This window comes from Lutra lutra, chromosome 8, assembly GCF_902655055.1.
Source record: "Lutra lutra chromosome 8, mLutLut1.2, whole genome shotgun sequence".
NCBI lineage: Eukaryota > Metazoa > Chordata > Mammalia > Carnivora > Mustelidae > Lutra > Lutra lutra.
Genome location: NC_062285.1, coordinates 39,665,496 through 39,681,637, shown reverse-complemented (window position 1 = coordinate 39,681,637; position 16,142 = coordinate 39,665,496). Strand labels below are relative to the sequence as shown.

At 48.6% G+C, this 16,142-nt stretch overlaps 1 protein-coding gene across 16 annotated transcripts in view; it reads left to right on the top strand.

Moving 5' to 3' along the window:
* Nucleotides 1-16,142, top strand: part of CRACR2A (calcium release activated channel regulator 2A) — a 131,438-nt gene that overhangs the window by 44,926 nt on the left and 70,370 nt on the right. For 14 of the 16 annotated variants that reach the window (XR_007129406.1, XR_007129408.1, XR_007129407.1 and 11 more), the window contains 3 exons: nucleotides 4,259-4,467; nucleotides 12,530-12,641; nucleotides 13,983-14,166. Coding sequence is in view for 2 of the 16 variants with exons in the window: in XM_047741225.1 (XP_047597181.1) it covers nucleotides 4,294-4,467; nucleotides 12,530-12,641; nucleotides 13,983-14,166 (470 nt within the window). In the remaining 14 variants the exon portion in view is untranslated. Of the gene's footprint in view, nucleotides 1-4,258; nucleotides 4,468-8,875; nucleotides 9,179-9,721; nucleotides 9,936-12,529; nucleotides 12,642-13,982; nucleotides 14,167-16,142 lie in introns of those variants that run through there. The other 2 variants (XR_007129413.1, XR_007129412.1) reach the window with 2 other exon arrangements.

The following is a 16,142-nucleotide window of genomic DNA, read 5'->3' as shown; positions in this document are numbered from 1 at the left end:
TAATACGTGTGTCTAGATAATTTTTTTCCCTGGGTATTATGTTAGCAATAACCTACCAAATGTGATATATTGTGCTTTTATTTTCACTTAGTTCAAAATACTTTTTCATTTCCCTTTCTGCTTCTTCTTTGACCCACGAGTTATTTAGGAATATGTTATGTAGTTTTCACAGACTTGGGGATATTCTTTTTTTTTTTAAGATTTTATTTATTTATTTGACAGAGAGAAATCACAAGTAGGCAGAGAAGCAGGCAGAGAGAGAGAGAGAGAGAGGGAAGCAGGCTCCCTGCTGAGCAGAAAGCCCGATGTGGGGCTCGAACCCAGGACCTGGGATCATGATCTGAGCCGAAGGCCGAGGCTTAACCCACTGAGCCACCCAGGCGCCCCACTTGGGGATATTCCAGAGGTCTTTCTGTTATTGGTTCTTATGCCGTTCCCTGTGGTTAAAGTACATAGCTTATATGACTTGAATCCTTTAAAATTTATTGAAACTGTGTTATGGACCAGGATATGGACCATCTTGGTAAATACTGCATGTGCACTTGAAAAGAAAGTGTATTTAGCTTTTGTTGGATAGAGTATTCTACAAATGTCAATTAGGTCAAGATGATTGACAGTGTTGTTTACTTCTGTATCTTTACTGATTTCAATCTACGTGTTTTATTAGTTATTGATAGAGAGATATTAAAGTCTTTGAGTAGGACTGTGGATTTGTCTATTTCTCCTTGCAGTTCTACCCGTTTTTGCTTCATGCATTTTAAAGCCCTGTTTTTATGTGATAAATATTTAGGATTATTATTATCTTATTGATGAATTGACTTGTTTATTATTGTGAATTATTTTTAAATTTTCATTAATATTCATTGTTCTAAAATAGATTGTGCCTGATATTAATATGCAAAGTTTCTCTTGGCTAGTATTAATGTGGTATATATTTTTCTAGACTTTTGCTTTTAACCTATTTGTGTCATAATGTTTAAACTATACTTCTTATGGGCAGCATATAGTTGGGTTACCTCAACTTGGAGAGTCTGCCAGACTCTGCCTGGATTTCCCCTTCCTGTGTCCTGGCCTGGAAACTCTCTAGGCAATAATAGGGTGCCTTTTGTTTGTTTCCCTTCTGTTACAAGACAGGCTTTGGGCTAGGGTGAGATGAGTAAGGGCCCTAGGGTACAAAACTTAAGAAGATAATTGCTCTCTGATACACGGTTTTCATAATGGATTTCTCTTTAAATCTCTTTAAATCTTAGGTGTCTCAACCTTAAGAAGACACTCACAGAGTTGTGCAAGTACAGGTACCGAGAGTCATTAGCTCAGCCTAGTCCTGACCCTGCCGAAGGCTCATTGTCCTTCATTGCCTGATGGCTATTGTCTTCAAAAGCATTTTTTAAAAATCTATTTTGTTTGGATTTTTTATTATTTCAGTTGGGAAAGTAAATTCAGTCCCTCTTACTCCACCTTTTCTGGAAATGGAAGTCTGAACTTAATCTTTATGAGATAAAAAATCCCACCTATAGAGCTCTCTGAATGAAATAGAAATGTTTTGGGGCCTCCTTGCAAAGAATTCAGCCAAAAATTGGTCTTCCTTTATTCAATAGACAATCGATGAGGAGCTACTATTTACCTTATTCTGGGCTAGGAACTGGGGTTAACATCAAATAAGACTTGGTACCCATCTAGGCATTGCTTACAGCTGGTGCTTTGGAAATCTTAGATTGGCTGTCTCATGCCACGCATCATCTGTGACATGGGTCAGGGAAGGCAGAGAGCCAGATACAGTCAGACATAGAACTGACTGCTCACCAGTCAGTCAGGCCCATAATGGCTCAGGAGCTTACTTAAGCTCACATTGCTATGTAGTCTTATTTTGAGGGAGATTGGATCTAACCCCAAATACCCTCCTTTACTGCCAGTTACTGTGACTGAAATCCCACCACTGGAAGCTCATTCATTAACGAGGGGACCATGTCTTCTTTGTGTTTCCATTTTTCAGTGTTGGCCCAGAGCCTGCTACAGGGTAATCAATAGATGAGAATGAATGAGTGAAAAAATGAATGGATGAGTGAAGGAATGAGTGATAAATGTTAAAATGATGAACATGTCCCTGGGAGGTGATTTAGGTTATTATCTGTTGGTGACAGACCATTAAGAGTAAGGCCATAGCTGGGACCCATGATAGGAAGGCAATGTGGTATAGTACATAAGGTCTCTAACTATACTAGACCTTGATCCAAGTTGTTTAACCTTTCCCAAACTCAGTTTCCTCATCTGTATGATGAGGATGAGGATTTTAATCATACTTACCTTACAGAGGGATATCAGGTTCTATCAGGATAAAGGATGTTAAGGGGCTGACAAGAGAAAACCCTCAAGGAATGAGAGGTGTTATTAGTCCAGTCTTCTGAGAACAGCAGGTGGCAATGGGGTAGGGACTACTGGATGGCAAAGACCTTGAGATAGTCCTGGCTAGGTAGCAGGAAGACATAGACAGCTCTGCTCATGCATTTACAGAAGCTCAGATGTTACCATTATTATTATCCCAAAGCCCTTCCTAAGCTCAGAGTTGCACGTAGATGTTCTGGGCAATACACATAAGCTGAACAGAAACAACTCCACTCTCTTGGGACTGATAACTAAGGCAGTTAGTTCCCTCTGGGAAGAGAGAATAAGAATGTTAAATCTGTCTATGATTAGGTAATGGGTAGTTCACACTTTGTAGGGCTGAAGAGAAACACTCAATTCCCAAGGAGTGGGGTGGCTGGTCAGAGGAGTCCGATGGGAGCCCATCATCCTGCCAGATGGAACGAGAAGGAGAAGTCTGCTGTACCTTATCTGGGTTCTGCTTCACACAGTGCATTCCTAAGACCAGGAGTCATCTTCTAGTTCTGGGCCCACAGCTCTTGACACATCTGGCAGGTGGAAAATGTTGACTGAAATCATAGATTATTTTGGACTTATGGTGTAACTGAGCCAGACCCCTGGGCTCAGATAATCAGACAAATTCCCCTGCTAATGCAGTGACTTTTCCACCTTTTTTCTGAGCATGGCACAAGAGACACAATTTAGAACCTCATTTTCTGCATTTCCCCTAAGTGCATTATAGTGTGTATCTGTGTTTTAATTTTAACATTCAAATGCTATCAAATACTGAAAATGTGGACCTAGCCTACTCCCAGAAAGTCTTGAGATAGAAAATTCCAAGGATTGTGATATTGCCTTTCATCATATTAACCCAATTTTTGTATTAAGAAAAATTTCTTCGGTTGAAATTTCATAAACTTACAGACAGAGGTAGAAGGGACCTTAAGTACAAATAGGTCCAGTCTTGTCATTACACAGATGAGGAAACAGAGACCAGACAAGTACTGACTTGTTCAAGGTCATCTAAGGAGCTGAGTCCAGACCAGAGGCAGGTTTCTGCAAACCTTCTTCTACAGCATCACATCACAATGCACCCCTTGAAAAGACTCCTGGAGGGGCTTTCAAAATCAGATCAGTGCATAGGATTTGTGATTCTGTGTTGGCTGGAGACAGCCCTGGGTGTCCCCCAACTACACCTGGCAAGTCCAGGAGAACAGGTAGCTCCTTATGGACCTGGCACTCTTCCATCCATCAGCTCTCATCTGCAGGCTCACGGACCCCGAGGAGGTCTGCAGCATGAGCTAGGGGCCCACCAAGAGCTTGTTGATTGTGAATGACCTAGAAGATGCTGCATCTGAGTGAGGAGGGTTGTCCACCCTTGGGAGTGCTGAAGTGTCAGGACAATATAGGATTAAGAGCAAATACACGTTCAATAAGCTTGGATCTAAATCTCCTTTTTTGCATTACCTTGCTCTTTGGCCCTGGTCAAGTCACTCCAATGTCTGAACATCAATAACGGGATGATGATGATATCTATTTCAGAAGGATGTGAGAAGTAAGTGAGAAAATGTGTATAGGAGACCGAGGCCTGGCGCCTGCCTCCGAGTGAACATTCAATAAATGGTAGCTCGTCTAGCAGGATCTGTTTCGTCACTGTCAGTTTAAATGGGGAGAAATTGTTTTCAGGCTTCCTCTACCCACCCACCTCCTTTCAATCTGGAAATGTCTGTTTTCTTTTCCCCCCCTCTTCTTTCTCTGATGGGCTGGCTAATCTCTTTGTGATCACAGCACATTCCCCTTTGTCCTGAGCTGCTAATGAGGAGGTGGCTGCTAAGAGAGGCGGGCACCCTCACTCCATCCACACCACACCACTGTCTCTCTCATCTTCTGTGTTCAGGTTCTGCAAAGACTTGAAGAAACTGACAAACCCGGATGGCTACCCCTGACAGGAGAGTGGTCTCTAGACCCCAGAGACCTGGCCAGGGTGCAAAGGAGAGTGGGGCCTGCCTGGGTCCCCTCGAGGTGGCACTGCGGAGCAAGGCATGGGAATTCTTTCAGACCTGCGACACAGAAGGCAAGGGCTTCATCGCCAGGAGGGACATGCAGGTAAGAGTCCTGCCCACCTGTAATGCCAAATGGCATGGGTCTTGGGTTAAGGGGCAGAAAAAGAGGCTGTCTACTCTTCCCTGGAAGGAGGCGCTAGACCAAACTCTGCTGGGAGCCAGATGTCCTGGGTTCGCTCCCTTTCTGGCCTTTGCTTGCCGTCAGACCTGGAGGTTGTTTCCCCTCTCCGACTCAGTAACTCCCAGGACTGTGGGAAATGGCGACAGCATCATAAGGGACTTGGGTAAGACATGGCGGAGAACCTTCGGAGACAAAGTGGAAAGGCACCAGCCTGTGGCTTCACAGCAGAGCCCCGAGCTATGCCAGAGTGCTGTGTGTGTGCTTTCGGAGCAGGCCCAGTGACAGGTGCAACGGCAGGAGAGGAAGGCCTTTCTGGAGCTCCTCTTATCTGCCCCTCGCCCTCACACCCACTGCACTCAGCCCCTTGTCAGTAGGTCCCAAGAGAGATACTGCCGAACCCCAGTGCGCACCATTGCCTGGCGCAGGGCTCAGCAAACTCTCTGTAACAGGCTAGAGAGTAAGGATTCGAGATCCTGTGGGCTGTGAGCACCGCCATGACCGCTCAACACCATGTTGCCCCTCGAGCTGCCACGAGCAGCATGTAAACAGATGAGCTCAGCTCTGTTCCAATAAAACTTTATTTATGGACTCTTGAAATTTGAATTTCATACGATTTTCACGTGTCACCAAATATTCTGCTTCTTTTTTCAACCGTTTAACATGACATTGTACGTCTGAAACTAAGACAACGTGGCATGTTAATTATACTTGAATAAAAAATGTAATAAAAATATAAAAGCCATTCTTAGTCCCTGGCCATAAAAAAAAAACAGGTGGTGGGTCCGATGTATAGCTCGGGGGCCTAGTTTTGCCAACTTCTCATCTAGTGCCTTTCTACCATTCGTGTTAAAAGCTTACTCTGGGGTCTTACTTAAGTCCTTCATGCTGCAGTCATGATTTCAACTGACACGAGTAAATAAAATGCATCCTCAACCAGAACAGGCTGCGAGCAGCACTTCCCCAGCCTTCCCATCATTTGCTTGGTCAAGAGCATTTTGGGGAGCGGGGAAGGGATACATAACCGAGCTGTTGGAAGGGAAGTCTTGCAGTGCTCAAGTTTCCTTTTTTAAAATTTAGCTTTTCAGAATACACTGAGTATGGGCAGGGGGATGTAGACCCTGGTGGGCACCAGTCCCGTGTGGGCTCACACTTGAGAGCTGTGAAGAGCTGAGCTGGTGACCTGTCAGAAAGGCGGTGAGTCTTTCTCTCCCGGGCCCCAAAGGATGGTGTTTTCAGGCTTCGGGTGACCCCAGAACTCTTCCACCATACAATAGCTGCACAAATTGAGGGAAAAGACCCGGAGGATGGGACCCGCTTAGCCTGCAAGTGAGCTCAGAACACCCTTGTTTTCAGTAGTTGACCCCCCAGTGTATTTCTGTCACTGGAACTCATTCCCCAAATCGCACTCCCCATGGAAAGTCAGACTCAACGTGCTTTGAGGAAACCTTGATCTGACGTACCCTGTCTGTGAACTTTGTAATCGCCTTCATCGGTCTGCGGTCGTGGTGGCTGGTGGTGGCAGTTTTAATGGCATGCTTAACTTTTGATTATCCCTTCTGGAAAGAAAAGGGTATTCGCATTTGCCGAGGGTCAGTTCTGGGCCATACGCCTGGTGCAGCTCAGCACTTTACTCTGAATATATTCCAGTTAAGCCCGCTGAAGCCCACTTTTTAATGAAGGGAGGAAGAGGCATGGTAAATTTAAGGTATAAAGTGTAAATTGTAAGACATCCTTTGTATTTGACCCGGAAGGATCAAGCTGAAATAAACATTGAGTTCCAGAGATACCGACTCAGCTGCATTCCTCCTCCGTCCTCGCTCCCGACCCAGGCAGGAGAAGGGGAGAGACCTCCTACTCCTGGCATCCATGGCATTTATTCCTACCATCTCCTTTTTCCCCGAAGCTTCTATGTACTGTGGACAGTGAAGCATTTGTAATGTTTAGTTCTGTCGGCTGAGAAAGTGCCATTAAGAGCAGTTCTGTTGCTTTCCTGTCTGGGGGAAGATGGGCTGGAAAGAAATGCGGGGAGAATCATAACCCACTCCTAGCCATCCTGGGCTCTCTGTGGAAACCCTGTGTGCCCCCCGGTCCACCTGGGCATAACCTCCAGGCATCTGTCTGTTGCCCATCACTCCTGCACAAAGCTGCTTTGCCAGGAGGTCACCCCACTTTGGTTGGTGACCAGCTTCTCAGACCTGGCTGCCACCACCTTGCTCACCCTCAGCTCCCAGCCCAGCCTCACAGGAACTGGGAGAAGAGCTCAGAAGGTACACACACACACACACACACACACACACACACACACACACACACACACAGATCCAGCCACCAGGAAAAACCCTCTGAAGCAGGGAATGGCTCTCAAGGAAGGAGAGGCCATGATCTACCTGGCAGGGCCAACCTAAGGGCCAGAAGAAGCGGGTGGAGAAGCAGAGTTGGAACAAGCCCATTCCACAAGACTGCCACAGTGTCTGAGCCCTGGCAGTATGGAGCCAGCCCACTCGGATAGAGCAGGGACCATAGAAGGAAAGGAGCAGAGTCCAGGAGAAGCTTTTTCCTTTGAGGACCCTGGTGCAACTTGGAGGGACCCGAGGCAGGCTGCACGGAGGGCAGGGGTGCAAGCCTTATGCTCAGGCTCCAGGTGCAGACATTCTACCGTAGGGTCGGCGGATGGCAGAACCAGCCTGTGTGAACAGACTGGAGGCAGCAGTTTGAGAAATCTCCCTCCATCCTCTAGGAAGAACCTCCCTGGGTTTCGTGGGGATTACTCCAGGGCAGAATTGGGGTGAAGACTGCTTTGTGGGGTGAAGTCTGCTACAGTCCTAGACAAGCAGAGTCATGAGGCTGAGGGCCCCAAGCAGAAGTCGGTCCTGCCTCCAAGGGACAGAGAGACATGAGAAGCCAGGTTGGAGGGCATGAAAGAACTCTTTCAGCCCAGAGAGGGAGACAGGGTCAGCATGAGCAGGAGGTCTCTCTGAAGAAACCTAGAGCCTCAAAAACTCTGTTTCCTTGATTTTTCCGAGTGAAATGATGACCTACCAAGGCCAGGTACCTGCCTCCCAACACTGCCTAGAGTTCCTAGACTAGCCAAACTGTTAAAAATAATCTAGGAGTAGGCAAACCAACCAAATAGGTCCTATTTGTGCAAATAAAGTTTTATTGGAACGCAGCTCTGCTCCTTCATTTGCAAAGCGTTCCTGGCAGCTTTGTGTTACAATGGCAGAGCTAAAGAGCTGTGACAAGGACCCAGGGGCCTGCACAGCCTAAAATATGTACTATCTAGTCCTTTACAGAAAAAGTTACATGGTTCCTGGTTTAGGTTAACAAGAAGACTTTCTAGGATTTTTAGAGCAAATTGAACCGAGTTTTAACCCTGAATCTGCAAATTCACGTAGTAGTGGTATGTGAATTTGTGTGAGTCTCTTAAGCCCCCTGGGCCATAGTTCCTCATCTGTGAATTATTTATAGTGCCTCCCAGCATTAGAAGAGAATTAAATGAGTGTGTGCACAGAGAGCACTTGGCTCTGAGAATAGGACCTGGAAATCCCTCCATAAATGTACATGCATGTGTGTTGGGAGAGTGAGGTGGGGACTCGCGCCCCATGTCTTATCTCAGTCCTAGACGTCCTCCACACTGTGATTTTTTAAAATTCTGGCAAAGTACACACCACATGAAATTTACCATCTTAACCCTTTATAGTGTGCAACTCAATGACATTAAACACATTCACGTTATACACCCTTCACCACCGTCATCTCTAGAACTCTTAGCATCTTCCAAGATGGAAGCTCGGCGCCCATTAAACACTAACTCCCATTGCCTTCTGCCCGCAGCTCCTGGCAACCACTGTTCTACTTTCTGCCTCTATGAATTTGACTACTTTAAGTTCCTCGTATAAGTGGGGTCACACAGTATCTGTCCTTTTACAACTGGCTTCTTTCACTTGGCGTGATGTCTTCAAAGCTTATCCATGTTGTAGCAAGGCTCAGAATTTCCTTCCATTGTAAGGTTGGCTAATAGTTCATTTTACCTGTCTGAATACCGCATGTTGCTGGTCCTTTCCTCCCTCAGTAGACACTTGGGTTGCTTCATGCCCTTGCATGAAAATAGCGCTGCTATGAACAAGGGTGTGAAGTACTCGGAGTCCCTGATTTCGGTGCTTTGGGGATGTAGCCAGAAGTGCAATTGCTGGATCATAGGGTAATTCTTTTTCTAATTTTTTTAAGAACCACAATACTATTTTCTAGAACAGCCAAACCATCATACGTTGATTTTAAGTGCAAGTTGTCTTATGCTTCCTTGGAGATAAGGAAAAGGCGCTCATGCTGAAGAAGGAGCCGTCCGCTCCTTCCCAGCTGGTGCTGTGGTTGTTTGTGTCTGGTCCACACCACTGGGGCCATTTTGCTTCTTAGAGGACATTTGGTGACATCTGGAGATATTTTCGACTGAAATGACTAAGGAGGGAGGTGTTACTGGCCTCTGCCGCTGCATATCCTATAATGACCAGAACAGCCCCCCTCCATCCCGCAACAAAGAAGGAAGCATCCAAGATCTCAATAGTGCGGAGGTTAAGAAACCCTAGGCTACACCGAACAGCCTGAGCCAAGCACGTGAAAGCACAAAGCTTTAAAGGTAGATTTCATCTCTTGTACCTCGAATTCGCATCCTGAAGATGTTTGGTACGAGAAGAGAATGGTTGGTGCTGAAATGGAGATCCGAACAGAATGTCGTAGAAGCCTCCAAAGGAGGGAGACTTTAATTCTGGCTGTAAAGTTGGATTTCTTCTGGTTCTCTCTCTTTTAAAGATTTTATTTATTTGAGAGAGAAAGAGCATGCACAAGCAAGGGGGAGGGGCAGATGGAGGAGCAGACTCCCCGTCAAGCAGGGAGCCCAACTTGGGACTCAATCCCAGGACACTGAGATCACGACCTGAGCTGAAGGCAGATGCCTAACCCACTGAGCTACCCGGGTGCCCCTGGTTTTCTCTTTAATGAGTTTCCCAAAGACGTGTTGGAGGCTGTGCACCCATTCATTTTCAGCCGCAAAATGCGTGCTACTGGCCTTGTGGCCAGGAAGGTTAGGGGCTCCAGCTGATGAGCCGCAGAAGACAACATTTCTCCGTGGTTCTGGGAGTCCCAGCCATTGGCACTGCTGCAGGATTGCTTCCTGTTCCAGGTCCTGGAAAACATCCCATCTACAAGACCTTGCCGAGAATCAGCAGGTGTGCTCCTGGTCACAATCAGAAGTATGAGAGTCCAGACCAGTGCTCCCTAGATAAGAGTTCGGGGTCTCCTGCCATCACTCTTAGCACTCAGTTGTTTACTCGTTCATTCAACCAGTATCTGAATACTCCACGTGGGTCAGCACTGAGCTCCCCGGGAAGAGGATGGTGAGTGAAAATTAACGGGGTCCCTGCCTCAGAGCTTCCAGTCCACCGAAGGAGCTGACATTCACCAACTAGTCGCATCTATCAGGATACAAAGTTCCTTCTTTCACCCGAGACCGGTGAAAGAAGGAACTTGTGTTTGGGGGACTCAGACAGGCTGGCCTGCCCCGGGGGCTGCAGAGCCTGAGTGGGGCAGGATTTCAGAGCCAGCTTGACGGCGGTGGAGGGAGGCAGGTCTGCAAGAAGCAGTGGGGTTCTACAGAGCTCCGTGGGCATGGGACGTGTTGGCGTAAAGAGGGCGAGCTGACTTCCTCCCCATGGCTCCTCCTTCCCCCGCCCGCCTTTCCAGATGGGAATGGAAGTGAAACAGGATGTACAAAGCGAACAGGATCTCTGGAAGCCTGGGGCATGGCGCTGCTGGCAAGAGAGACTTTTGGTGGTAGCTGGGTAGGCAGGGAATGGTTAATGCCCAGTAAGGAACTCCAGAGAGAACATGGTAGAAGACCATTTGACGCTAGCTGAGGCCCTGAATGCGAAGTCAACTCTTTAATCCCAGCGCCGGTCTCCACTGTGACTTTAGGCAAATCTGGAGCCTTGCAGGCTAGCCGATCGGTGGAATGAATCATCTTGTCCCCCTTCACTCCGCTTACCTCAGTTGAAAATGTAGACACCAGGTGCCCAGGGGACAAGACCAGAATGAGCTGGTTTTACATGGCTTGCAGGTTCTGAGAACAGAGATAAATAAGAGATGATTATGGTGATTAAGAATCACAGGAAGGAAAAAAAAAATCACAGGAAGGGTAAGAACTACAGGGAGGATCTAATATCGTTTCCCCAGCTTCACTGACAGCAGAAAGAGGAAACCAGCCTGAGTTGTAGACCAGAGAGCCTGGGATTTGGTGATGGAAGGATTTGTGCTAGACTCAGGAATGGAGCCTAAAGGTGGGGTATGACAGCTAATGAGAGGAAGGGTCCCCGCATGTGGGGTGGTTTTGGTGAAAGGCAAAGGGAGGGTCCCACCAACCTCGGCAGCCCCCTTGCAGCCATTTCTAGCTCTAGCACACCATGGATCAGATTTGGCAACCGCAGGCTGGCAGCAGGGAGGGAGGGAGGATGGCCCCGAGGAATGGACCAGAGTCCAGAGTCGCTCGGGTTTTGACTCTCCCTCCCATGTGATGCCTTTGGTTTCCAATGGAGCTAATAAGCTTCCTCCTTGTAAAATTGACTCACTCCTCACCCCACATTCTCTTATTGTGGCTTTTGAGACAGCTGGTTTATGGATTGTTGATAAGCCGGCGATTCTGCTGTATGCTAAGCAGAGGCACTTCTAGAATCTTTGCACACACTCTCACTCCCTTCCTTTCTAAAAAAACTCATTCATATTTAATTCAGTTCCCCTAAATGGCTTCCGCATCATCCTATCTTCCCACTTTGCATTGCAGTCTCCCTTAATGTACGACCTGCCAAATTAAACTTTATGGCTTATGAGCTAGAAGATTGCCATAGGATCAAGCCAAGTGTTCTTGCAAGTTATGTTATGGGCTTTCACACCTGCCAGCTCGTTTTCATTGTTCAGATGGGTATATATCTTCCTTCCTACAGCCCCGTGTTCCTTGTCTTCAGCTGTCAGTCACTTGCATGTGGACAATTTTGTGTAGCTCTCCCTTAGGTAACAGGGAGGAAGGGGGAGGGTCAGCTGGGCCGTAATGAACTCCCTTGGGGAGTCCTCGTTTGGAGACTTAGGTTATTAGGGTCTAAGAGAACACTCACTTCAACAATGCAAATCAGCCTTGGCCTGGGGCCACGGCACATCAGGCAGAAGGCTAGAGGGAAGCATCAGGAACTCAGCCACTGGCTCCTCGTCCCAGCAGCTGGTCCCGGCCCTCCCATCCTGTGTGGTCCTAGTCAGGCCAGGACTCAGCTTCAGGGTTGATTTATAACTTCCTTGCACACTGTCTTGTCCAATTCCCCTTTAGAACACACATGGTCTTGTGGGGGTTGATCCCTTAGGCCAGGGGCAGTTAACATCCTTTCGGGAATTAGTTGAAAACCAGTAGGAAGCAGAAGAAGGGAGCACAGCCTGGAGTGACGGGTGTGGGTCACTTACACGGAAGAAGAGGGCTTACCCAGCATCCCCTCGGAGCTAAAGGATCAAAATGCATGTCCACAGAAACTGTCAAACTTGATGCTGGGGCCCGGGGATCATGAGTGCCTCCATCAGGGAAGGCTTCTGAGAGTGTGACCCCTACCCCTTATAGGCTGGGGGACCTTCGGGCAGGGAACTTGAACCTCACTCTTCATCTATAAGGTGAGATAATAATGCCCACCTAAAGGATTGTCATGAGAATTAAATACAAATACACCTGTTTATAAACATATTGATAAACATGTATTTATTTATAAATCTAGCAAACTGCCTTGCACACCAGTAGGCACCCAATAAGTAGTCGTAACATTCAAGGGAGAGAGAAGGGCGGTGACGGGGTCTTTGTAGGACAGAGCCAACTCTAGACCCTTCCAGCAGCAAGCTCTGCAGTTCCAGGCCGCCCCTCCCTGATGATCTGAATGTTGACCACCGCAGTCTGGATTGTTTTCAGAGGCTCCATGAGGAGTTACCACTCAGCCTGGAGGAACTGGAGGATGTGTTTGATGCCCTGGATGCTGATGGCAATGGCTTTCTGACGCCAGAGGAGTTCACCACTGGATTTAGTAAGTTCCGATGGGTGCTGGGGCCCCAGGATATTCATCTACCTAAAGCTGTGAGAGGTTCCCGCGTCCACCACCAGATCTGTAGTCTGTATAGCCCAGGCTTCCTTGCCCTCCAGAAGTTTCCAGGCTCTGGATTATTTGGGCCTCCTTTCTGTGTCCACGTCTGCTGTTTGTACCACTGTTCTCTCCATGCCCACTACACGGTCATGGCCAGATCCCCTCCCACCTGAGAAGGGCAAGCTTGGCATAAAAGGGGGAGCCAAGGGGCACCTGGGTAGCTCAGAGGGTTAAGTCTCTGCCTTCGGCTCAGGTCATGATCTCAGGGTCCTGGGATCGAGCCCCGCATCAGGCTCTCTGCTCAGCAGGGAGCGTGCTTCCTCCTCTCTCTCTGCCTGCCTCTGCCTACTTGTGATCTCTCTCTCTGTCAAATAAATAAATAAAATCTAAAAAAAAGGGGGGGGGGAGCCAAAATGACATTTCCAGCCTCTACATCTCCTTTCCTTTCGATGACAACAGTGTACAACACAGTGGGATGGCTGCCTGGTTCATTTCAACCTGGGTCTGGCTGAGTCTTCCAGGTTGAGGGGAGCCCACCACCAGAGGAATTTCTAGAGGGTTTGAATAGAGCAGTCATTCTCAAGGTACCCAAGAGGAAAGAGACAGAGATTCACGAACAAGATTGAGAAACCGGATACCCATCTGATGAGATACTGATCAGATATCGATCAGAGCAGGGACCAGTATGGGTCAGCAGACAAGTTTCACCACACATCTGCCTTATACGAAGTACCGTAGAGTTTGCTCGGAAGAACCCGAGGCTCCTCCTGAGCTCTAGGAGCTTGCAGTCGCCTTGAGAGTGTAAGACAGACTGCCGTGTGTTACAGGCAGTGTGAGTATGGACAAGGCGCACCCAGAGTTGCGGAGTCACTTGTAAACGTGGACCACCGTGGTCCTGGTGGTGGGAATGGCTCGACGATGTCATGGAGCAGTCAGGCTGCTGCTGGAGGTCGATGGAGGGGAGGTTCTGGTTATGTAGAGAGGAAATCAAGGAAGACATGAGCTCTAAGCCAGACTTCAAAGGTTCGAGGACCACAAAGGTGCTGTAACACTGACCTCCATTCCCAGGCTCTAGCATGTCTCAGAATCCCATGGAAGTGACAAAGTCCCCAAACCCAAGAGATGGTGTCCAAAATGTATGCTGTAGTGGTGGTGCGGGGGGAGTCCCCTTTTCTTCTCTCAAATGAGCCTCCGGTGATTTCCGGCAACTAAGAAGGAAAAGGTCTTCCTGAGTGAGTATTTATGGATTGCCCAATTCAGATCCTTGTGGCGTGTATCCCCCAGGTCACTTCTTCTTCAGCCAGAATAAGCCGGGTCAGGAAGAGGCAGGTGAACAGGTGACCCGGCTCCAGGAAGAGAAGGTCTATCAGTCCAGAGGGGAAGAGCACGTGGGCGACACAGATGAAGATGAAGAGACCCAGTTCCAAACTCTGATGGACAGACTTGGAGCCCAGAAGGGTTTGGAAGAGTAAGTGGCAACAGTGATTGTGGGGGGTGGGGCCCCGCCCAGGAGCCACCCTTCATCTGTCCATGCAATATCCACCTTTGTTCAGAGCTCAGCCAGCCCCAGGTTCTGGGCAGCCAGCTAGAAGACTTGCTCCATACAGCCTGCCCTTGGCCGACACTTGTCTCTGCTTTTTGCATTTTCTTTTGGGAAATGGTGCTCAGCCCCTATCCTCCCACTCTCCTCACTCCTACCATATGACATCAGCACAGTCCTTGGCTCCCTGAGGAGCGCTGTGCAGCAGAGGGCCGTGCCAGACCTGGAGGGGCTCTCTGTGCATTTTGCTGGGGTTTCCCCATCCCTGCCAGCTCACCAGCATCCTCCTCCCCCCAGAGCCAGCCCCGGGTCTCAGGGGCTGCAGGACATCTCAACCCGCCCCACAGTGGCGTGCTCCTGGCCGAGGCTCCTCACATGGCGGCATTTGCCCACCGTGCCCTGGAGCCAGAGCAAACCCGTCAGGAAGCCGAGGCGGGAAATTAACCAGTTTTTACCAGCCCACCGCTTGGATAATCAGCAACTCAGCTGAAAATTTCAGATGGCTGGAGCTTCAAATAAAACATAATACCCCCATTTTTTTTTTTTTTCCAAAATGCATCTGACATTTAAAATGAAATGAAATAAAAATAGGATGAAATAAAATAAAAAGTGAGGTTGCAGCTGGTGGAAACCAGTGGCCTAAAAACGTGGAACACTGTTCTCCCTTTTCCTGTTGCCTTTCGCCTTTCCATTTCTGGGCCTCTTGGTCTTGGCTTGGATGTGTGTTGCAGGAGCGGGAATGGCCTAACGATTGGAACTCTGATGCGTCCGGAGCTTGGGAGGAGAAGGAACTGTGGTTGAGGATGATAAAGAAGCGGCAGGAAAGGAGGGGCCTGCACACAACATGCAGGCCAGAGCAAGAATCAGTGGCTCTGTGGATTTTTGAACCAACCATTCGGTAGACTGCATCAGAGTTGAGAAAGGACAGGCGGAGGCCTGGGAGAGAGCGCAGGGAGAGGCCCTGGATGGGCAGTGCACTTGCCCCCGGGGCAGGGGGCGATCCCAGGACCCCAGGATCATGACCTGAGCAGAAGGCGGACGCTTAACCATCTGAGCTCATGGACGGGGGCAGGTGGGTGGGAAGCATGGTAGTCAGACACCCCACTCAGCTTCTCTGAGGACAAGATGCCAGAGCCCAGGAACCACTCAATGACCCCGGGAAGCCTCCTCCTAGAGGAGCAGGAGGAGAGGTCAGTGTGGACAAGCCATGGCACTGTCATGAAAGAGAGGCACCTCTCCACCCACCCGTCCCTTTTGGGCCAGCCCCCTTCCTGGCAGGGCTCTCAAAACAGAGTTCACCGGATGTTCCTCAGAGAGCCTGTCAGAGGCCAGTGAGGAACTGAGCCAGCATGAGGCATCCTGGAAGAGAAGGCTCTAGGGAAGCCTTCAAAGGTGGTCACAGAAATTGATATGCAGAAGATGGCGGCCAGCACTCTCCATCCCCATAGAAGCCAAATGGAAGGCAGGGGGCAGGTGTTGCAAGAGGGGGATGGCAAGACCACCAGGCCCCAGAGAACATAAAGGAAGCTGTGAAGACTTCGGAGGTCTTTCAAAGATTCACTCCTCAGAATGGCTTGTGTGTTGTTCTGGAAGCAGGCAGGTGGGTAAGCTGACCTCCTAGAATCCTGTCTAGCCCTGCTCCCTTACACCCTTCCACAAGGAGCAGAAGCGATAGACCAGGTGTCTGGACTCCCGGTGGTCCGACTGGTGGAGTGATTTGGCAACTTATGGAACTTGGCTTATTTTTCATCAAGAATTGACAGATTTGTCCCTTCTCCAGAAATCTGGTGGGGAGGTAGTGAGGCCATGACGAGGTGGTTCTGAGAGCTTTGGAAGAGGGTTGGGTGGGTCTGCAAATCTCACTGGAGGCTCTAGCCAACTGTCTGTCATCACAGGAACTTGAC